Consider the following 23,885-nt stretch of genomic DNA (forward strand, 5'->3'; position numbering starts at 1 on the left):
CTACCCCAGCTGCAGCTATCTTTCCAAGAAAACAGCAATGGAGAATGACTAACAGTGATTAACATTTACATCCACAGGGGAGCGCTAAGCACACAGAAATGTCAGTTTAAAGTGCTTCCAAGTGTGCTCGTCATTTCTGGCTGGCACATTTTCTTGGAAATAAGCATCTGCAGCACTATCACATAGCAGCTCATTTCGTTATATGTTGAAGTTAACCTTTTAAATCCCAGCTCGGTATTTGAATTTAAGAAATCCTGGTTTTAAGTTAGGCATTCTTGGAAGTTTGATTCGTAAATGCAGAGCACACAACTGTGTTCAAGTCATACTGATATGACAGAAGCACAACTGTAGCTTTTTGTTTTTAAAGTGCCTACACAGTTCAACATGTAGATGCTCTTCAATAGAGAGAAGGAACATTTTATTTAGTCAAAGTACAGCTGCAGCTCGTGACATCTGTAAGAGATCATCATAACTCCAGGAAAGATACTTACAAAGACATAACGAAAAACAGTGGGCCTTCACAGCCCAAATAGGCTTATAGTCAAGCATCTGGTACATTAAGATAATCCAAATATTCTTCTGTTTTCACTCCCTGCAATCCTTTTCCCTCCTAAGATGAAATCATATTTTCTGCTTCACAGAATCTATTTATGATGATCTCCAAGTTCTTAAAATAACTTTTATTTACCAGCTGTTTTGTATTGGATAGGATAGACTACTACAGCCATAAGCACTATCAAGTAAGTAATTAGTTAACCTACTTCATCACCATATATACAAAAGCATAAGAAGTCTTCAAGCACATCTGCACTATGTTTGCAAGAACAATTTAGAGCTATAAAGATAGTAGAGGAATTTTTTTTTTTTAAATGTAAAGTAAGCACACACCCTTCTGAGGCATTTGATACAGTGCAGTAAAGTTAAGCACCTACGGTGAAACTGAGCTAGAACAGGAATCAAGTACTTTGAGCTAGGGCTGTCATTTACTTTTCTTCTGCATTACAACAGAAGTTTCTATCAAACTCAGCAGCAGAATGAAAAGCTCACACTTACCAACAAAAGCAAAATTTTACTTCGTTCCATTTTTCTTTTTCCATGTTTTCCCTCATTGCAACAGCAAAAACCACCTAATCCTGCACGAAGAAATCCTAGTTGGCACATTACAGAAATCCCACTGAGACACAGCAGTGGCTATGCAGACAATTTGTTGTTATCTACACTATCCAAGTATTTGTTCAGCCAGCAGATGAATACCACTGCTTAAGCTCCTCACTGGAATGCTTTACCTCACGTTATTTTCAAGGCACAGGTAACAGCAGTGAAATCCATTCATGATTTCTAGGAGTATTACTAGAACTGTCTTAAGATGAACATATTTAAGATATCAAAGCCAGTATGCAGCTTCAGAAAATGTCATGCTCTGTGAAATTACACTGATATAACACCATCTTGCGAAGTTTATAGTCTCTTATTGAACTAATTCATTTGTACTTTCATGGAAGTGTTTTGATACCAGCTTTTTAGTTACTCAAGTTCTGCCAGGAGCAAGCAAATACACAGCCATGTTCACACACAAATTCCCGAGGCATATTTGAAAATTTTGAGCATCTTATTTAAAAAAAAAAAAAAAAAAAAACATGAGCAGAATTTCTTTCTTAGCTAAGTTTTTACCAAGGATGTATTGTAAGGAACATCTTTTTTATTGTATTGTACTTCGATAATGCACAAAAATTTGAGAACATTAACATTTTTATGTACAACTTAGTTATTGATCCCCTTAACTAAAACAAAATATATATCTGAATAATCTATATTGCATTTTAATACTTTAACTGCACTATTTTAAAAACAAATTTTCAGAAACTATGTTCATACTTGTCACTCAATTCAAGACACTTAAAATAAACCTATTTCCTTTATACTAGTATAACTTCAACTCTTAATGCAGCTTTTGCTCTGCTATCAGGCTTAACTTGAAGACTTGAAAAAAAGAATTAACTACAGAAATGAATTGGCAAAGAGAGTATGTTAGTTTTCTAGTTTGCTTTCTCAACAATACAAAGCAATGCAAACAACAAGAACCAGGTTGTTGTTAATCAGCATTTCTATTACATGTTTACACTGGTAGTTTCTTACATTCTCAGCCAACATGCATATATAGCCATCCTAATTGAACTAAAACCAGGACAAAAAAGAAAAAAGAATTTGCACTTGGAGTTATACCACAGTGAAATGCAATCCCAAATGGTTTTACATAATAATTGAAGAAATGCTTCTGGTGTAGGCATTTACCTTGGCTTTTTTTTTTAATTAAATCACAAAAATGCACCAAAAGGTACAAAAACCAAATTAAATGCAGAACTATGGCTCCCAAGCAAACTTGCTACATAGTTTCAACAGGAAATAGCTACTAAAAGTTTATTTTAAATACAGCCCCATTCCAGATCCGGTCTCGCAAGTAGCTGAGATCTGTGGGACTTTTGCCTGAATTAAGAACAGTATGAGCACTCTTCTTCAGTTAAGTAGTTTTGTTTAACACGTCTACCTACACATCAGCATGTGCTTCTGTGTGTATGCATATACATACACCAACAGTCACTGTATAGCTATAGACACAAGGCCAAACCGCAGTCAAAGATTTAGACTTTGAAACTGTGCCCTTTTTAAAAAATAAAGTTCTAGGCTCCTTGAGCTGTGATGTTAGCAGCTATTCCTAATTTTGCAAAGTCATCAGGTAGCACAACAGTTTAAATATAAAATACTAATAAAAACATAGAAATTGGTACATTGTAGAATATACGGAAGGTAATAGTGGTAGTAGTATTTTAGGGTCATAAGATAGTCATACCCACAGAATGTAAAAAGTAGTCAAGGCTTGCTTCCAAGCTGTACCAGTCACACAAAGGTCTTACCTTCATTAGCAAGGATAATGCAACAAACCACTTCCCATAACTGTGGTTTTTTTTGTATACTTCGATACGTGGATATCATGCTTCTATATTTTAGCATGTTTTGGCCCTTACACTCCAGAACTCTGAGGATGAGATTTTTGGGTGCTTCTGGGAACGAGTGATAGTTAGCAATGAAAGTGTTAATAAAGTCTTTGGCACCTCTATCTCATTTGTAAAGCAAAGTCCTGCTCCATTTTCTTTAAGGAAAAATCCCATCAGCAGTGCATTCTACTAGCACATCACGCTGCACCATGTGATTACAGGAAAATAATATGAAATGGCAATATACATGTCTACAATTTATTTCCAATCAATTGCACAGACATTTGGTCCACTTCTTCAGTTACAATGTAGTCCTCTTGAGAACTTTGGTTACAGCATTAATATTTTGGTAAAAAACAGAGCAGATGCTTTTCTTTTCTTCAGGTAGATTTTTCATTGTCTTCTCCCGTTTTCTGAACCCGTGAATACTTTTTGCATGAAGATTTGAAGCAGCTGGGAGGCCAAGATATTGGCCAGGAGAAGCTGCAAGGAACAGATCCTTGCACGTTCTTCTCAAAGAAATAAAATATTGGATACCACCAAGCTCGAGAGAGAAAATTTGTCTGCGAAGAAACCTTTAGAGTCTGTATGGGCAGGTAAGGAAGAAAAGGACACAGAGACAAGAAGTTTAATTGATTATTGTGTTCTACAGCAGCAACAAAAAAAATCTGCATTAGAAAACATCTGCAAAGACACATTGTCTTGCAGAAACACATGTGAATACATTGCATTTATTCTGAAAAAAGCAGTGAATACTCAGGTAAGATATGCAGCACAATACAAGCACGTACTGCAAACTAAGCATCTTAACACAAAGGGCAACTCTAATGCTATGTATTTTAGGGACACTATATAGTTTAGGGAGACAAAGCACCCAAGACTTTTTTGAACGAGCACCCTTTCAAGCATGTCATTTTTTCATTGATGACTAATAGTTGAAAACTAGATTACAAGGGCTTTAGAACTAATATTCTACATTCTTACTTGAAAAGGTACCTTCTAGTGATGCTTACAGTTACTGCTATGGGAATTATGGTCTTGCTATTTTAGGTTAGAAAGAAATGTTTATCATAAGCTTAGATGATCAAGAGCTATTCTGCATAACCACAACAGCAATAACATAAAAACCATTTTCTTCTTGGAATTTCATAATGTCCAAATATCAAGAACACTTTAAAAAACTAACAGTTATAGATCAAAAAGAATATCTTAGAGCATGAAATATTTACTTAAGTAAAAAAAAAAAAATCAAACTCCTTGCCCAATTTGTTTTAACTTCAATACAGACTCTATTTTTACTTCAAAGTTAAGAGTCCATTTTGGCCCCAGGGTAGAATTAACAAATGCATGCCATACATTGATTCTAAACATATTTGCCACTCACCTTTTCATTAGCCATTGAGTGGTACCACCAGAAGAGTCGTGTAGTGATATAGTAAGCAATGATGACATCTACAGTGTAATGTTCATGAGCAACAAGGATACAAATTATGCCAGCAGCACTCATCAGCCAGCAAATCAAGTGATACCACCAGAAATGACGTGGTGAATCTGTAATAATAGGGAGGTGAAGGAAAAACAAAACCAAACATACATATTACTACAGCAATTCAGTGGGTAAACTGGAAAATGAGAAGAGATAGTTAAAGACTATTGAGTAGTAAAGCATACAACACAGACAGGCGATGAATAGATGCACTATCACTTGTTCTCTAGTTAGCTTCATCTCTCTTTCCACAAATCCTAGGAAAAACTCTTATTTTGTTTGCCTACTTTGAATCTCTGGTCCTGTTTCTGTCTTCTGTACTTCAAGTAACATATATTCAAGTCAAATATCTAGAATCAATGTAAACTGTGCAGAGATCACAGATTAAACAGGGAAAGAAAAAAATACATCCTTACTTTAATTCTTAGTTTCAGCTACTTTACTCAGATATCTACTCTGAAACAATACTCCATATGGAGCAACACAGTATGCAAAGTTAATTTTTAACAAAAGCATAAGAAGTGAAACTAAAACTATTTTTCAAAACACATTTAAGCCACTTAATGGCTGAACTTCCCTCCCTTTCTCTACCCATTGGAAAATATCTTGAGCATTGCAATGACCATTCATAACTTCTGAGAGGTTAACGGGCTCCATTTCACTCACAGTGGGAAGTTTTGATAACCCTTCCCTTGTGGTCTAATGGTCAGCCTTGAATTTAACACAATACTAGCAGATTAGCTACTGATCTGAAACCTATCTAGCAGCGCTTTGATAGTCCTGTTCAAAATAATGCCTACAGAAGCAATTTGCTTTGGTGCATATGCCAGAAATAATGAGTTCTCAAATTCCTCTAAACATTACAAAGCTAAACTCAGTGACTTAAGAAAAAAAGTGAAGCAGAAAGGATGGAGCAAAAAAAAATGTCCCAGACTGAACTAGAAAAAAACTGAATGCATCTTTTGCTGATACGTGTCACATAAAAAAAATACACAACTTAAACAAATGCAGTAAGTAAAATACAGTTCAGAGCAAATCTGTTTCTTAAGACCTTACCCAGCAGATGTTTTGCTAATTATACAGGAAACAGAAATAAGGAAAGCTATGCATCTCTCATGTACCGAGCATGAGAGATAGAGCACAACTACACAGATGAACATCCTTAGCAATTAGGCAGCCATCAGAGAGGTCATTACAACGACATATATGATACTAGTCTTCCAACCTGTTACGATAAAAGCTAAGAATTATACTGTGCCCCTAAATACTGAGTCCTCTGCATTCTTCCTTGTACTAAAGCATATTGGAACAGCATGCAGCTCCAATTACATCCACAAAACAAAGTAAAAAACAAATCAATTCTTAGGCTATTTTCCCAATAATGTTCTGATACTTTTAATGAGTTGCATATTCCATTCATCCAGTAACATTCACTTGAAGGCCTAATTGATTGGTTTGATGATTCTTATCTTAAACTACTGTTTAAAAACCATCTTGAATCCACAGATTTCAAGACTGTGATGTTAAAACTAGTATTTTTAGGTATTTTTCTTAATTTATGCTTCTTTATAGCATAACACTGCAACGTATCTCCCTCAACATTTTAATAAGGAATTCAACTGATGCTGGCTAATCATATTTCACTAAAAATAACATACTACTATCATCCAAGCTAGCATTTGCATAGGTTGGAATTTTCTCTTACTGTCATGCTCCAATTTGTAACATGTAAACTGAAGAGGAAACTCTTCACTACTGTATTTATAAGCAAACCCCTAGGACAGAAGTACAGCTTACCATAGATCAGACTCAGAAGTAGGTGCTCAGTTCTCTACAACTGGAATCAATGTTGCGTGTGCAGCAAAGATAATTCTTCACACTCCCCATATCTCACAATACTACACAACAAAAAGGGAAGTCGTAACCCCAATTATGCCTCCTATGTGCTTGCCAAACTCCTATCAAGTTTAAAGGTATAAGAAGAGACTCTAGCAGAAGACATCCAAAGAGTAAAACACCCTCAGCTTTCCACTGCTTGATATAATTAACTTACTGTACACTTAAAGAAAGAACATTGCTTCTGGATGTAGTACAAGCGTGCAGTGACCATGTAATCAAGCCACAGAAATCCCCTTCAAACCCACAGCACAGCAGCCAGCCAGCCTTCAATAAGGTTACCTTGCATATTTAATTTCAGTGTTTTGAGCCAAAATTTGAATAAGCTGTCAATGAACAATGAAACGCTAGCTTGCTTCAAAAAAAAAACTCACTTTTTATGAAGCTAGAAGTCAAATGTCTTAGTCAAATTAAGCCATTAAATTCATGCCGTTTTATTACACTTATGTTCCATTTTTACTCTGCAAAGTCACAATTTGTTTTCATGCATGTAGATGTACAGTTTGCGTACAGTTGACTGATAAATTCTAGAAGGCAATAGTTTTACATGCACTTTTATTGTGTGCTAAAAAGCAAAAGATCAACAGATGTGAAGAATGAGAGTGTATTTAAATATACCGTAACTTACACTCTTTGATGAACAGGTAGATCAGTGTTAGTACTACAGTGTGACCACTGAACAGGAAGTCTCCACACAAGATGTGAGATCCAGTTATGGATAGACCACCACCAGATATCAGTCGCAGGATCCTCTGCACCTTTGCCTGAGAATCTCCATTCAACTAGACCACCAGAAAAAGAATGCAAGAAGAGTTATGATACAGAGTAAGTAATGTGAATAAACTTCTTCCCCAACAATATGTGGAGTTAGGAATAACGTGACACACATCTTTATTCCCCTCCCGTCCCGCATTTTCAATTTACTAAGTTTAGAATTACTAATGAAGGAACTACCTCAGTACTTATTCAGATTTAGAGCAGGGTTGTTTTTTTTTTTTTTGTATAATTGCGATGGGTTGTTTTTTTCAAAAAAAATGTTAGGCAAACACTCAGTATCACCTAGCCCCATAAGGATAACTCTAAAAAGAACAAAGATAAGAGATTATCAAGTTTTTCAGAATCAGAAAGAAAATATTCATGTGCATAAAAGAAATAATCCAAGTGAGCTATCAAGTCTTTCAGATTTTGATTAAACCCTCTTCTTTTAATGGCAGAGAAGTATTTTTGCTGGAAGGGCATATAAGCTTTCCTTGTCTCTACCCTTCCCACCCCTTGATAAAGCATGCTACAGGCAAAATAATTTTGCAAGCTATTAGAGAGAAACATTTGAGGAGCTCTGCAACAGTGAAACGTAAATTAAATTATGCATCTTCAAATAGATAGAGAATCGTAAGAAAGAAACATAGCAGACAAAAGAGTTAAGTCAAGTTGTCCCAGTTGGAAATAAAAAAAAAATGGAACAGGCACAATGCTATGCCTCAGGACTGATGAGACCCTTCCCAGGAATTGTCATATTTGCTTTAGTATTTGCTCTAATGAGCCATAAAGACTCAGGTAAAGATTAAGATAAGAATTAAGAAACAAAGGCTCCTACCTTTGGTGCACACTGAAAATGCATTCCAGGCACAGGTAAGGTGGTAACATACATAGTAATGCAGCGGTACAGGTACAAAGTTCCTATTATAAAAAAAAACCTGCGTCCCACAATTGATCTGAAAGTGAGGGGAAAAAAAAATTCAATTCAAAAGATCACATACACGATATATATCTATATTTATATATAACAGTTAGGAACTCTAGTTCTACTACTTTATCTAGTTTAGATAGTTAAGTCACTAGAATTACAGAGCAGCTTTATCTCCTGCTCCTTGCCACACTGTTCTCTAATTATCAAATACTAAGAAATGTTTTTTCTGTTTCAGTCTTCATTTTTACTATATTAAGACATAGCAAATACCATAGGGATCCTACTATACCTAACCAATTTAGGTGTGATGTCAGGTACTATCTTCCTTGACTCAGTGACCTTTCTTCATCTCACATTTTAAAGTCAAACATAGGTTTATAATATCTATAGCTTAAGCAAATGACAATGGAAAAAGCTTCTAGTTTAGCTGTAGGAAATAATGGCTTTCTCCTCAGATTTAAAAAAACATCACCGTGATTTTCTCTCTTTAAACACCATCATTTCAATAATCACACTCTCAAAAAATCAATTCCAACATAAATTTGTGTCAGATTCAAATCATGAGACACTGCACAATAAACAGGAGACACTCATATTTCTGTATCCAACACGGACACAAACATTTTCTAATTAGGTCATCCTTCTATCAATTTTCTGCCAGCTCTGTTCTATAATATTGCTACAGATTCTACCACAGATTTCTTCTACCCAAATCAAATGTGAGAAAGCAATGTTTGGGAAGCACACAGCAGGTGAAGACAGCTACTTACTTATATCTAAGAAATAACCACTGGAATATCCACAGTCCAACTAGTATCATTCCATTTATTTCTGATACAGAAAAAGCCCACGTCACACGATCAATATAATCAAAAAATTTGTCAGGCAAGGGAGGGCTCCGCTCTTTTGGAGGTACTCTCTCATGGACCACAGTGATCATGACAGTTGTTAAAATCAAGTTGAAGAGAGCATAGACAAAGGCAATGCCTGTTTTCCACCATTCCAGAGGAAATTTGTTCCTGGATTCAGCAGGCATAGCAATCTGGATGTAATCAGGATATTTCTTTGCCGTTTTTCGCAAGCCATTGGACAAGCCCTTCGGTTTGTTATTGCCATTTTTGTTCTCCTCATTGACTGAGAGAGTAGGTCGTGTGTATCCATTAGCAGAGTCATTGTTCTGACCCTCCATATGGTCTTCAAGTTTTGCGGTCTCAATAGTATTCATTCCCAAGCTGTAGGGTTAAACCAGGTTTTATGAGTGACTGATTCTGAGGAGCTCCTTAAAGCCTCTTATTCCGTGAAGTCCAACGTTCCTGTTCCTAGATGATTTTTTATTACTGGCAAAACTCTTAAAAAGTGTCCATTGTGCCAAAAGATAGTGTAAAGCAAGTTGTGGAGACAAGTCTTTTTCCCCCCCCTTATAGCTCTACTACCTGCAAACAAACAAACAAAAAAAAGAAACTTATTGAGAACCAAAAACATTTATTTGTATCACTTTACATATGCAGTCAAAAGAAACTAAAGAAAGGTGGTTACTATAAAATAATTCAAAACAATTCCTGTCAAGTAATTTCATATATGATTGGTTTAGGCACTAGTATGAATTCTGGCTTTTTTCCAAGTAGACAATATGAACACATTTTAATTAACAGCACTCACTTGTTAGAATTAAAGCGAATCTGTTTTTGCAGCACTACTGATGTTATTACTCAAAAGCATTTTGTACAAAAATTATCCCTTTTGGATTACAGATTCACTCTATATTACACCTTGGTTTATCATATAGTAAATCTTAGTTCAGATGAAATAAAACAGAAATGCACTACTGTATTTGATTTATTAAGATCGATTAACTACAAAATTCACTCAATGGATAGCTCCATTAAGTCTCCTTGGACCCAGAATAACTATTTCAACCAAAAGAGTCCCCGTGCACCTTCAAAGCTGTTGTAGCACCCACTAAACATCTGATTTTTCGGAGAACTGAGAAATACTTCTGTATCAGGCACTGTGTTGTGGAGATCACCACGTAGAATAAAATATAATTGATCTTTATTTGTCCTTAGGTTACTTAAAAATGGGTCTAAGACCATGTTCCAAACAGGAAGAAGTAGCAAGATCCACTACAGCACAGAATTTATTCCAATCTGATTTTGTTAATACAGACAAGTCTGACTGCTCCACCACAGACTTGGATTTATGAGAAAACTGTTTAGAAAAAAACCTGTTTAATAATTTCTCCCCATACAGCAAGGACAATCAACTCAACAAAATCTGGAAAGTTGTTTTCTGTTTGTTTTAAGGAAAGATATTAAAAACAATCAGCATACTAGTAATAGCAATGGGATTTACATGCTATCTATTTGCATTTCTCACTGCCTAAAGAAAGAAGGGGATCGTTAACTGCTCCCAAGTAAAGTAAGATTCATACAATTTTTCACGTGTTTGGAATCAGGTATAAACATTTGAAAGGAAGAAAAGAAAGCACGATCTCCGGACTCAAAAACTCAGTTTTTGAGAACAAGATGACTGTAGGTGGAGATCAGCAAGGGCATACTACAACTGCCTTCTTGCTGTTAACATCACACGTTTATTTAGATCAAAGTATTGTCTGCTCACATGAATCAGTATGTTTATTAGTTACAGTGAAAATATAAAACCCAGTTGGAGTAGTCAAGGGAAAAGCAGCCCACTCAATGCCTATTTCAAGTTTATCAGTCTGCTTTCTCCATTTTAACAAGATTTGATTTCAAAAGCAAATAAGTCTACATCAAGTAAGCTGCTCTATAGCAGGTTTCTTTATGCTCACCTCCTACATATCTACCCTTTAATTAAATAGCTTTGAAATGGTGCCTCATTTCTCATGGCTAACTCCTGAAGATCAGCAACAGAAAGTGAGCTTTTATACAACAACAGGTATCATTTCAGTTCAGTTCTGGGATTTCATTAAGTAAAAATACTGTGATATGCACATGGGAACATACTGATCCACAACTCTAGATTCCTGTAGCACCATAGCCTACAGAATGACTTGTTTCACACTCCTATAAAATGGATACAGGAAGAAGAGGAAAAACAACTTTTCCTCTGCTTCAAGAGCAACACAAAACCATTTACTCTTATCTCATTGAGCAGAGCTCAGAATTCTCCCAAGCTTACTGTTCTTACTAATAACAGAAGTATACTGCATTGATAGAAAAATGTATTCTACGGACAGAATAGTAACAGCTTAAGCCTCTTCATTTAAGAAATCCTACAAGCTGACTGTTGCTTTCTGATTCCTGAAAGATGTGTTTCTCAGCAGTACTGTACACTCCCAACCTGAAAATATGACCACACTTTTGTATTAATTGTACTAATCCAAAGCCATACAACAAGCATGGGAAGAATGTTTTCCCCACATACACCAACACAGCAATTTTAACCCTCAAAATACAACATCAGAGCTTTTTAACAAATGAAGCCACACTGCTCCAGATTTTCCCATCAAGAGTTTCAATGTAAAAAAACATTAATGAAACATCACACTGATGAAGCACCCATGAGTGAAACCCTTCTGGTTTCCTAACACTTAATCTCTCTCTCATGTAACTGTTTCTAAGATCACTAAATCACTGCAAACAAACTACATTCCTTTTGATCACTGAAGATCAAAAAAGCACACATGCCTTACATTCTGCATGCTGAAAAGAAAATGAAAAGTTACAAAACTAAAAACACAGCTTCACAGCTTTATTTAAGAAGTTATTCCACAACAGAGGAAGTCAGTTTAACAGTTAAATCACCAAGTTCTTAACACCGAAAGCACTTCCTGACTCTTCTGGCTTTCTGACTCAACTAAGAAAGCATTACAGCTATTTCACGGCACCTCCTTAGTTGTTTAGCTACAGGAGTGAAAGGAGTTAAGTGGCATCTCCACTGGCTTCCCCGTGCCCAGCTGTATGCTGTGGTCACACAGCTTTGAAGCCCACCTCCCAGCACTTTCTGCTCTTCCCCCAGGTGCACAAGCAGGTAGCACTCAGATGCTTACACATTCTTGTTCAACCTGCCGTGCAATTCCTCCTAACGCTTGTGGTGCATTAAGATTCTGTGGCAGAAACGGTAATGCAACATTCAAGAGGTTCTCACGCAGAAGCAAGGGCTAAGCTACAGCACACACACCTGCAATTCCACTCCACTTCCCCTAGAGGGAAAACTACTAGTCAAGTAGTCTTTGCTAGTGAATGACACGCATTCTGGAAAAGGCCTGAGGAATTTTTAAGAACCACCATCTGTTCCACTTAACTGAAAGGGAAGATAAAGGAAACCTCAAAATACCTCAAACCCATTGCCAAACAAGTAAAGGTTCTGATCTGTATCCTTTTTGAAGTTTAGCTTCTTGAAGCAGCTTTCGGCACTGGAAGTAGCTGATCATGATGCTATGGTATGCAGCTGAGACTCAAGGAAAAATATTATTGCCTATAATCCACCATTTTTTGTTGGCCTTCATGTTTTTGAAGACACTTAACATTCTTGTCATCTGACATTGAAATCAGCATCACATAGAAAAGACAACGCTGATAAAAATGCTTCTATTTATGTCACACTTGTGGTTTATTCTCAACTCTTCTCCCACTTAGGAGCTTGCACTACCTTGCACTTGATTCTACACAACACCATGCAGAGGAATTTTTGTTTCCCATTTCTTCACCAAATTAGATTTTTCCCCTCCAGTCAGAAGAAAAATCCAGAGAGATGCAAAGCTCAAGAGTATCTTTGAAATCCATTATAAAATACAAGTGGCCTTAGAAAGTGCCTAATTTCATTCCCTAAACCGTACCATCAGTTTTTTCTTCTCTCAAATTATTTTTTCTATTCCTGAACAATCATACTTTGATGAGAACATATTGAAATGAAAAGAAGCTTACTCTAAGATTGATAAAGCATTGGATGGACAAGAGCCCCAGTTTGTGTTCATAGACTTTCACGAAGCAGGATCACAATCAAGACTTGAGTCAAGAGTTCAGATACTGCTCAGTTCTTCATGGGCTCATAGACACTTTAAAATCAGAACTCTTTTCGAAATGTATGCATCTTTAGTCCAATGTAAATATTAAGAACTTAAAGAAGTTTTTTGTCTACGTAAGCGAGCCAGTAGCAGAGATGCCCAGATGTTGTATGCTTTAGAACTGTAAACAATTCAGTCTTAAAGGCCAAAGAAAATCAAAACAAACAATAACATAGCAACATAGAAGCAGAGTGACATGCAGGCTTTTATATTAACTTATTAAAAGCCGTTATACCTACAGCTTCCAGGACAACACAATGTGTCTCTCCGGTACTTCCAGAGGACTGCAAGGCATATCGATCTACCATTTCTGATGTCTCATCAAAATTATTTCAAGCTAAGAGCATACTGTGAACTCAGAATAAAATTTCAGAGTACTATATCATTTGAACTGTAGGAACTCAAAGGCTTTTCTTCCCTCATAAGGACTGAGTCTATTTTTCTCATATTTTCAAATAATGCTTATTTATCTTACCAATTAAAAAAATAAAAACAAAAACACTGGCCTTGTCTGAAGCTTGTACTTCCTTGTTGCCAAATTGACTACCCAGAAAAGTGACAGACACAAGACTAATCATCCTCTGATTCAGTCTGAAAACTCTACAAATGCACGCAAGTTTCTCAGCAAAAAACAAGAAGAAAACCAAAACCAACACACACAGATCCCCACCTATGACCCTACAACCCACAGGGCATTTATTCCTTAAAGCTTCCATATTGTCCTTACATTAATGTGAACTATCCTATTTCTTTTGTGTAACCTGCAATGCCCCTATATTAAGAAATAGGAGGTGACCACAGACTGTTAGGAGTAGGCTTTAGACTTCTTCAGTACTGGGTACCAATGCTCAGACATGACTAACTGGCAAATATCCAGGGTTTGGAAGGAGAAAAATAGACGTTAAACTACTCTAACCTACTGAATGTTCATGGGGGTGGGAGAGGAGTTGGGGCAGAAACCATGACAAAGACTTGCACAAAGCCAGCCAAGTTATCTCTAGGGATAAGCAGAATTCCTACAACGGATACACCCAGGTTTTAGAAACAAGGTTGTTTTTTTTTGAAGCCAGTTCATTATTTTCTAAACACCTACCTTCACCAAGGAGCAGAACTTTCCAACCAGCAATATTAAAAAAATAGTAGTGATTACAGAACATATTTCAGGGAAAAATTCAAGAGTGAAGAAGATACAAGAAGAGCAAGGCATTCTTAACGATTTTTCCTGAGCTTCTATTTGCTCCTGTACATGTAACCCCTTAGTTTTCTGTGTTTTCTCTTAAATGATAGTCAAATGGAGATAAGTAATTCGGAGTACGAGAAAGCACGTCTAGATTTAGCTCTTCATGATAGAACTTAATACCAAGCAATTTTATTTAGGTTCTTAGTCACTCAATTTCCACACCAACATCATTTATTTTATTTATTTATTTTTTTTTTTACATAAAGTTAACTCACAATTGCTGAATCTCACTCAATATTTGGAAATTCTAAAACATCCAAAATCTTTTAAGTCCTAGAATTTATCAAGGACCAATGGAGCCAGTTTCAACAGCATTTCCAACCAAGCAGCTCTTGACATGCTGTTCCAAATATGATCATTCACTCTGAACAAGAGCACGTAAAGAAAGACTGACCTATTCCAACATGAAAGATACACACAATCATACACACAGTTTCTATGCAGTAATATTTTTTAACTTCATTCACTTATTAGGTTTCGCTCAAATACTTGATATGGCTGTAATATGTTATTGCATTTGGCAGTTGCAGTAAAAAGTCTGGAAATCACGTAACACAAATAATGCAGCTAGCAATAGCATGAGAGAAAGTTATTAGCAGAAAAAAACATTTAGCTATTTTCTTCAGACAAAGTTTTCAGGACTACTTTTGATACCATAAAAAGAACCTGGGTACCCTCTGCTACTTTGATAGCAGTAAATAGAAACTTGAAGATTTGTTTCTTGACATTTCAGGTCTAAATTTTTTTTTTTTTTAGAGAATCACTTCCTCCATCCTGTATGTTTACTCACACTGTACATGAAAAAGTAACTTAGATCTGAGGTGTAAAAAGCAGGACTGAGTTTAACAGATGTGCCCATTATGTATCTATCTCCCCTGCAGCAAAAGTATTTCCAGAGCCACATCCATATTTCAGATGCATAATGCATGTGCTTACATTGCACAAATGAATGCAAAAAAAAACCAAACTGTAATTAGACAAAGTTACAAGTTTACCTACCTTATCTAATAGGCTGCCAACAGTTCTCACTGATATGATGCTAAAGAAGCATGAATAAAATCTGTATTACAGAAGTATTGCACATTTAAATGCTCTCAGAACAGATTAGCATACTGCCACTTGCAATAACATTCAGATTTGTTAAAAAGCATTAACTACTTCCCCTGTACATAGCCATTTTCAGTAACAGAAATGGAATAGATGGTCCCTACCTCTTAGAAGGGAGTAGTTTTTGACCAGGCATTCTTTGCAATTCTATCATTTCAGAACAGTAAATGCGCTACAGAAATTACCATTTCTTCATTTGAGCAAACTGAGACTGAGCACTTAAAAGCTTCAAAAATCACTGGTTATTCATTTGTACAATCTTTATACCTCTTAATTGTAGGAAGGATATTAGTTCTGATTTTCCTGATATATACTACCTATAGGGCTCCACATTTGGGTCAGGTTTCTAAAACACTACCTCCCCAGAAGAATATGAATACACAGATTTTATATATATATTTGTATGTGAATAAATTTTCCCTTAGAATTGTTCAAGCAGTAACCCAGCGGCCACCTGAATGTTATCTTGGAGCTCCTCCTGTTTGCCTTTATCACTTCAAGTCATCTTCAAGATCTTCAGCTGTTTGCATTCCTGACTCCAAAAGATCATATCTGCTGACCAGAAGTGCAGTGCCCTTTAATGAGCACTTCCAGACATTATATGTACTAAGCTGAATTGTTACTTAAGCTCCCAATCAGCTGTTTTTGAGTAGAGGCAAAAAAAGAATACTCTATCACAGTGTATTCTGTAACACTGCAAAGAAACAGCAGGGTTGTATCCTTTTTTCCCCCACATTAAAAAAAATACAATAAACATTCTATAAACAGTGGAAGTCATTGTACTGTCATAGCTGGCAAAAATAACTCAGAAAAGTGCCAAAATGCAGCTGGGGATCAGACTTGCATGCACCCAGTTTGCTGTCTGAGCCTTTCCCATGCTGATCATTTTTTGTTTTGCTGTAGCTTCCAGACACTGATCAGAAATCACTACCCAAAGAAGAGACTCTTCTCAAAACAAAGGGATAAAAGATCTGTTAGCAGCACATTTGACATCCCACACCCTTTATAGATCAAGGGAAAGCTGCAGATTACCACCACCAAGGGCAGGGAGCGGCACGGGTGGCAGCAATGCTTCACTGTTCTCTAAAATCCTCCACCCAGTTACAGAGGGCAAAGGTCGTGCCTCACAATGAAAGTCAGGCAGGAGGTTAGTCACCACCATCAGCACACAGGGGTGAGGAATAGCACTGACTCATGCGTGCCTTGGCAACTCTGGTACAGTCTATTGGTCAGCAGGCAGTTAGAAAGGATGCCACACATTTCAAGTAAATGTATTGGTGACACATCCTAAAAGTATTTAGGCAATTATTAATCATAACACCTGTTAAGTTTTTCCTCCCCATGCTACTCCCAAATAGAAGTATAACAACAACTGCTAAGTAAGAGGATTTATGTCCAAAAACAAGTCAGATGGCAACTCTGAATGATGTTACCCAGAAACAAAGCCAAGCAGAAGCTCCTGTCGTCTGGTGGTGGGCAAGTGCACAGCTCCTTCCATCTGTGCCTTTTACAGCTGGTTCATACATCTCAGCCCATTGCCCCAGCACCTTCCAGGCTGCACATGTTCAGTTTGTCATTCTAGGATTTTCCAGAACAGGGGAATGGGGAGCTACTCCTGTGCTGTCCCCTCCCTCACTGTAAGTTAGCCCCAGAAAGGTGCTAATTGGCCTTCGCCAGGTAACCACAACACCTCAGGCTCTCACTGATGCTCCTGCAGGCAATCGATCCCAACATCTCCTTATCTTGTTGAGTGTTTGAGATGTTAACTCAGCTCAGTCTGTTGCACAAGGCACACTTAGAACTGATTATCACTGTACCACAAGTTTCACATTACAAAAACATCACATCAGTTTCACGCCCCACATTACAAGCCACACATCTCTGCCCTGGAGCAGCACTTGTTGCGTTTAAAGGCTCAAGCAGTGAAAAATATCCCTTTTCAAATACAATCTCTCCCACTTGGTTTTCCTTCCCCACCCGAGGCTATCCTGTGCATGCATCCTGACTGATGTTTAACCCCACACCAGTGATACTCTACCAGTCCACACGCTGTCAAACAGATCAGGAAGGAATCACCAAGTAGTCTGAACACCTCTACCCCTCCCAGATCTTAAATAGCTTTCAGCTCGATCAGCTCTAGCCCAGCTGCCCAGAAAGCTTCACAAGCATTAGCTGAAATGATGACGTATGCAAAATATCCTCTGTCACTGACCGTAAACACGGAGATTGGCTGAAACTGTTGATGAAACATGACCTGCTCCCCATTTCGGTCTTCCCCTCCAACTTCTCATCTTGCCACCACCTCACCTGCCATTCACAGCACGAGGCTCCTGCTCTGCAGCCAATACCCCCTGTAGAACTGAGATGGGAACACTCACAGCTCTTTTTCAAGCTGTTTGCTCATAGGCTGAGGCACCCCAGCGTACATCCACTTGACACATCAGATATTGATTTGCCCACCGTCACATGTTCTGATATTTTGTTCACAGCTTTCTGAAAGATTATGGCAAGGAAATAAAACCAGATATGTTAAGGCTACTGACCAATGAACACCATGTTCAATACACACAGATGTTTGTGGAGATTAGCACACCAGCACATAATCTTGACAGTTTTTTTTTTCCGTTTGTCATAACTGTAATTATATCAAGTTTCCCATACATAACTGCTTCCCCCCCCCAACAAATGCTACTCATCAAGTTTAAACAAAGTCATTGTGATGCAGATTTCCCATGCAATGCAATGGTCTTCCTCAAACTTGTTTAACTGTTCCATTAGCTCAAGATTCTCTATTAATAGAAGAAAATACTTTCCACATTATGCTGACAAGAAAAAATATTTCCTTTTAGTATTGAGTTAGTCATGGAAGATAACACTTCAGTATTATGCGCTTCAACGCTTCCTTCTTCATTTTTGCTTTTTTCCACAGATTCATGAACAGAACATGCATTTCCTCAGAACTATCTGTTCCTCTGGCTGTCACAGCATCTCCCCACAACACTGGATAGCACTGTTAAATAGCATTTCTAGTGGATGGTAACAGTAAGGCCAGCACGAGGAAGTAACACAAGCATCACTGAAATGCCTTCTGAAACCTTTTACTGGTTTGCTATCCCCATCTGAGGCTCCTAAGGCTGGGAGGAAGAGGTGCTGAGAATACCACTAACATGTTTTTATTGCCTCTCACAGAGCTATTATTTGCCTAAGTAAAGAATAATACAAGCTTCTCTCCATTATTCCCTGCCAAACTGCAGCCTTTGATAAGAAGCATTTCCTATCCTCTAGCATTCCACAAGCCAGCACTGAACATCACTGCAGTAAGGAAATGTGTCTAGCTACTCACGAAGCTCATATTCCACATTTGGGTTTATCATCTAAGTAGAGAGTGAGAAGCTTACTGCTTAAAGCTTTTAGAAACAGTTTAAAAAAAAAAAACTAGTTAGTGATATTTACACTTGAATTCCCATTTACTAAATCCACAAAATCAAATTTACTCCTGCAAGAAAACAGCTGAGTACCAGTCTTCTACACTGCCCCTGGGAAAGCCATCACTGGATTCTCCAATGGATTCCCCACAAGGTGAAGGGGGGATAAGGACCCTGGGACCAATCAAACAAAATGTTTGAGAAGAGAGACTTAAAAACATATTCACAGCTATATTTCCAAGTCCAACCACAAGTTTTCATGGGAAGTTGTCAAGCTCTATAACTTCTGTCTAAATATTAAGCAAAGTGACTCAGAAAAGCATTTTAAAGCTCTCTACTCCATGCCAGGACAGACACAGCAACCGCAACGTGACAACCATCAGCTGTAAACAGCTCTCTCTCTCCTCCCCAGTTCCCCCCAAGAAGAAAGCCACCCACACTGCAGAAGGCAGGGCTGCAGCTGACAAAACTGTAGGTCATATCCAGACTCACAGACTCATCAAGACAAGCAATGTTGTGCAGACATGCTAAGTAACCATGGCATAAAGGAAATTAGTGCTGAATCTCACCTGCATGACCAGTCACAAGGGGAAGAGCTAAGTGTTCAAATGATATAATTGAATCACTTAAGAGAAAGCAGAACTTGAACAAGATCAGTACACAGGAAAAAAACAATTATTATTCTGATCTACCAACTGATGTCTTCTCAGGAAGGAAAAAATATCTGAATATATATTGCTATTCCTGCTGTGCTCCTTCATGAGTCTTCAAACATCCCAGTTACGGCAAAAGACGACCATTAATCAGCAAGGACAGTTCAAGTACTAGCTTAGGATGGACCTTATAACCTTAGGACAAATCAACATAATAGAAGAGAATTACTGTCTAGAAAAGAACCCAAAGGCTAGACACTGTAATGGCTTGTATTTCAGAATATCATCAACATAGCACTAGATCAATCCAGACCCCTTGTACTGGTCTGTGCCTTACAAGGTAGGAGCCTTTAACAAGGGCTTCTACAACCAAACCTCTACTGAAATCAGTTGCTCCAACAAGTGCTGTTGAGTGAGCATTTTTCAGCCAGAGCCATCGCATATGCTTCTGCTCTTCACTACTCTCCTCATGGAGGATAACAGCTTGCCCAGAGTCAGACAAGGCATCAAGGATGCCAACGCAACCTTTAGCATTTACACCTATTCTACAGAGGTAGCAAAGAACACAAAGGGAGCTTCTTACAGACTTGATCTAAAACATGGGCCTAGCCTACTTCAACCAGCAGTCACTATTTGAAGCTGTTGCTAGATTTTCAGTTTCATCTTTAGTGCTCCAGTTATGTAACTGTAACACAACCTGGCAAGGACAATATCAGATACCTGAATACCAGCCACAGTGCACAACAGACAACTTATGCTAGCAACTATGACATTGCAAAGGAAACAAAAGCTCTAACACAAATTAGGAAGAGACCCATGTACATTTAACTACCACCCTAATACCTCAGAGCTGTTTTAACACATTGGCAACAGCTGGAGCAGCCTAAGAAGACAGCCTAAAGCATTCTACACTAATCACAGCTCATGGTCTCTTAAAATTGTTTTTATCAAGACAAGATAAAAACATGGGATTCTTCAGGACTTGCCATACAAGCTGTCATCCACAAGGGCATCTTTCATTTAACTGGAAGCAGAAATCACGCTGCAGTACTAATAAGTTCCACCCTACGTTATGCTGCTCCCTCAAAGCAGCAGTAATAACTGAAGTGAGTTCCTCCAGGAAGCCTGGGCCGTGCAACTTGAACTCATGCCGCAGGTCAGATTAATTTTGAACTGCATGAAATGCGTTTCTATTTCCATATAAAGACAGCTGATCACAAGTTACTCACGGGTAAGATCGTGGGATTTGCATTTATTTTTTTAATTAATGGAATTGAGTTTATTCAAAGGCCCAGAGTCAATCTATTCTTATTTCTTCCCAGTGTTTTGACTTTCAAGGAGGAAAACTTTTTCTGTTGGAGGCCTTTAAAAATAACTAAAAGCTCTTTCAATAGCAAGCACACATAAAAGTTTAAATAAGCCATATGAAAAACATCTTTGTATCACAAGGAATGCAAAATGCTGCACTGGCACAATATACAAATTAAGTTACACTTACGTAGTTTAAGCCCTCCAGAAATCAGCATCTATGTTCTACAGCAGATGGACTATCCCTTCTTAAAACTCGCCAGATGATTTCCCATCTTTCAGCATCCCATTCAAGACAAAGAACACTGGAGACACTCAGTGTTAGTATTCAAGCAAATACTGGGAAACGAGTCAAGCCTGAAAAATCACATGCAGACTCTGAGAAAAACCGCTTTCCTTTGGAATAACGCTCATTGTGAGTGGCCTTAACTTTTGAAGCAGACTTAGATATACTGGCCACAAGCATAGAAGTGTCTCATCTTTACAGTAAGTCAGCTTCCAGAACAACAAGCATTTCATTCTACATCCCCAGTATGGTTATACTAAAGCATATGCTCAAGAAAGCGGTACCATCTTCAACACTGAAATAGTTCAACCCAAACTGAGTAACTGACTGTCCTACTCTGAAACACAACTACTCAGAGAAAGCTCTCCACGTCTCACAGCTTTCCCATGTCTGTCAATAAGATTTATGAAACTGGTTCAGATAGAATCAAGACCAGTTCACTTGTTTTTCTATGAGGCAGAAGCACAGGCACCATGATCACACAAACTGATCCCACATTCCATAAGGAATCAATCAAGGCAGTCACTCCAAGGGCCCAGGGTCAGAATTCATTCTGGTGTGTTCAGACACCAGAACAGCAAGTATTTCACACACACATTTTGAGATACCCTCCAGCAAGAACTCCAGTTTTCAACAAGCCTCAACATTTGAGCTTCTAACTGAACACACTATAGAATATTGCTACAGAAACATAAATAGACTTTCTGCATGCTTTGTTTTTAGTAACTAGTGACCAAACTATAAGCTACTTAATGGCAGTCTAACATTTGCAGAGTAACACAACCCATTAAAATGGCATTACGCATTTTCATAATGATGTTAAAGATTAATCAAGATGTAGTCATTTGAGCAAATTATGTGAACCCTAATTACAGCATTTCTCTTGCAAGTGTCCTAATATTTACAAATACAGGCCTCCATAACCAACAGCTTTCTTTGCATATTACACAGTCCCATTTTGAATAAACTGCTTTGCTTTAAACGTATTCTAGGAAAGGCTTGCAGTGCTAAGCACTGACTACATTACAGGGGAGTACAGAGAGGGAATAAGAAATACATGCAAGCACACTTCAAAAAGTTGCAGCTAAGAAAAAAAAAATGCTTTAGAGTTTGTCCTTAATGCAACAAGACAGAACAGAGCACATCTTTCTCCACCTCATGCCTTCACCCTCAACTCCCACAATCTCCTGCCCATGTTCCAGCTTAATTTCATTTGACTAGTCAGTGCTGCACAGCTGGAAGAGAATTAGAGTCCAAAATCAAAGATGCTTAAGATGAAGTTTAAAATAAACTAAGCCCCATTAAAAAAAGAGTTGTAGAAGCATTTATCCTGCAGAGTGAAACCAAGTCAGATAGCTACTTACCTTGCTCTGATCGTGCAGTGACGAGAATGCAGCGTCCACTCCAAAGCAAAAAGCTGACTATGATCAGTGAATAATATGATCATATCTCTGAGATATTCATATGAATAACTTTTTCTTTTAAAGCAGCCCTCTATACCAATGAATTACACTTCTAATTCTAGTCATCATTATTATGTCTACTTGCACGTATAAGGATAGATTAACCATATTTTAGGAACTGCATAAATGAAGCTAACCACCATGGTTACCACTGAAAAAGCTGTCCTCAGCTGAGGGTGCATTTCATTCAGTATCACAGCATGTGTAGCATTCAATTATTTGGTAAACACTGCTTAGATGATGAATTTTAGAAGAAATGTCTGCAAACACAGGATACAGCCTCTGTAGGGTACAGAAGCACACAGCAATAAGCTCTCTTGCTGTCCATGCCTAGATTTTTACTATTAGAGCACATTAGTAGAACCAGTGCTGTTTATGTCCTTTGCTTCATAGCTAAATGGGGCAGCACAGCCCTTCCTCACAAGAAGGAAGTTCATCATGGAAGTTAATGCTTCTGGAAAAACAGAAACACTGAAGAGCTGTTTGCACAATTGCTTTTAGTAGTAAAAACAGGACTCAGACTATTTCAGACAGCGTTCCTTCTCACGGGATAGAAAGAATCAGCTTCACTTTGGAGGACCAGCTTGAATTGCTGGCATATCTTCCCCACGGTGCAGAGTTGTTTGTTGTTGGCTTTTTTCCCCCCAGAAGAACAAATACGTAGTGAAACAAAGTAATTCCATAAAACACAGCAGACTGAACATCTGCACTTATTCAGCAAGCAGATGAGCAAGTGTAACCTTGGTACTCATCAAATAAAGCCAAGTTTTGCCATCATAATAAGCCTCTACAAGACCAAAGTGGTATGGCAGAAGACAGGAACTAATTCTCATTAAGTAACATGCCCAAAACAGCATACAAATTCAGAGAAAACCAGTAAAGTTGGTTTTTTTTTTTTGTTTGTTTGTTTTTCCATGTGAGAATAGCACTTTAAAAAAGGTTTCGTTATAACTGAAACACAGCACTCTTATGGATTAGTGCAGTATTATGCAAATATGAAAACAAACAGGTAGGAATTTTGCCAGGGTCCTAACACACAGGAACTAAAAGTAACACAAACTTTTCAGCTACACGTGGCACTCTGAGATATTAATAGCTTCTATACACACCTGAAGTAGATTGGTTACTGGAAGTACAAACTACTCCAAAGTACATCTACCATTCTTAATTTCTCTCCACACTGAGCTAAAGAAAAAAAGGACGCTTCCAAAATTTTCAGTTTAAAGGCTTATTTTTATGTTGAAATTACAATACACAAATTTAAACCAGAATAACTGGCAGAGGATCAGATGAC

General features: G+C 37.7%; 1 protein-coding gene across 15 annotated transcripts in view; it reads right to left on the reverse strand.

The window, feature by feature from the left end:
- Positions 1–3,237: 3,237 nt before the first annotated feature.
- The window catches only part of SGMS2 (sphingomyelin synthase 2), a 60,648-nt gene continuing 40,000 nt past the window's right edge, over positions 3,238–23,885 (reverse strand). For 14 of the 15 annotated variants that reach the window (XM_090138831.1, XM_090138829.1, XM_090138834.1 and 11 more), the window contains 5 exons: positions 8,833–9,495; positions 7,970–8,087; positions 7,004–7,157; positions 4,378–4,544; positions 3,238–3,577 (listed from right to left, as the gene is read on the reverse strand). In XM_090138831.1, coding sequence (XP_089994957.1) covers positions 3,374–3,577; positions 4,378–4,544; positions 7,004–7,157; positions 7,970–8,087; positions 8,833–9,287 — 1,098 coding nt within the window. In that variant the 5' untranslated portion in view covers positions 9,288–9,495 and the 3' untranslated portion in view covers positions 3,238–3,373. The remainder of the gene's footprint in view (positions 3,578–4,377; positions 4,545–7,003; positions 7,158–7,969; positions 8,088–8,832; positions 9,496–23,885) is intronic. The other variant, XM_090138837.1, reaches the window with a different exon arrangement.

Source organism: Phasianus colchicus, chromosome 4 (assembly GCF_987193195.1).
Source record: "Phasianus colchicus chromosome 4, bPhaCol1.hap1.1, whole genome shotgun sequence".
Taxonomy (NCBI): Eukaryota; Metazoa; Chordata; class Aves; order Galliformes; family Phasianidae; genus Phasianus; species Phasianus colchicus.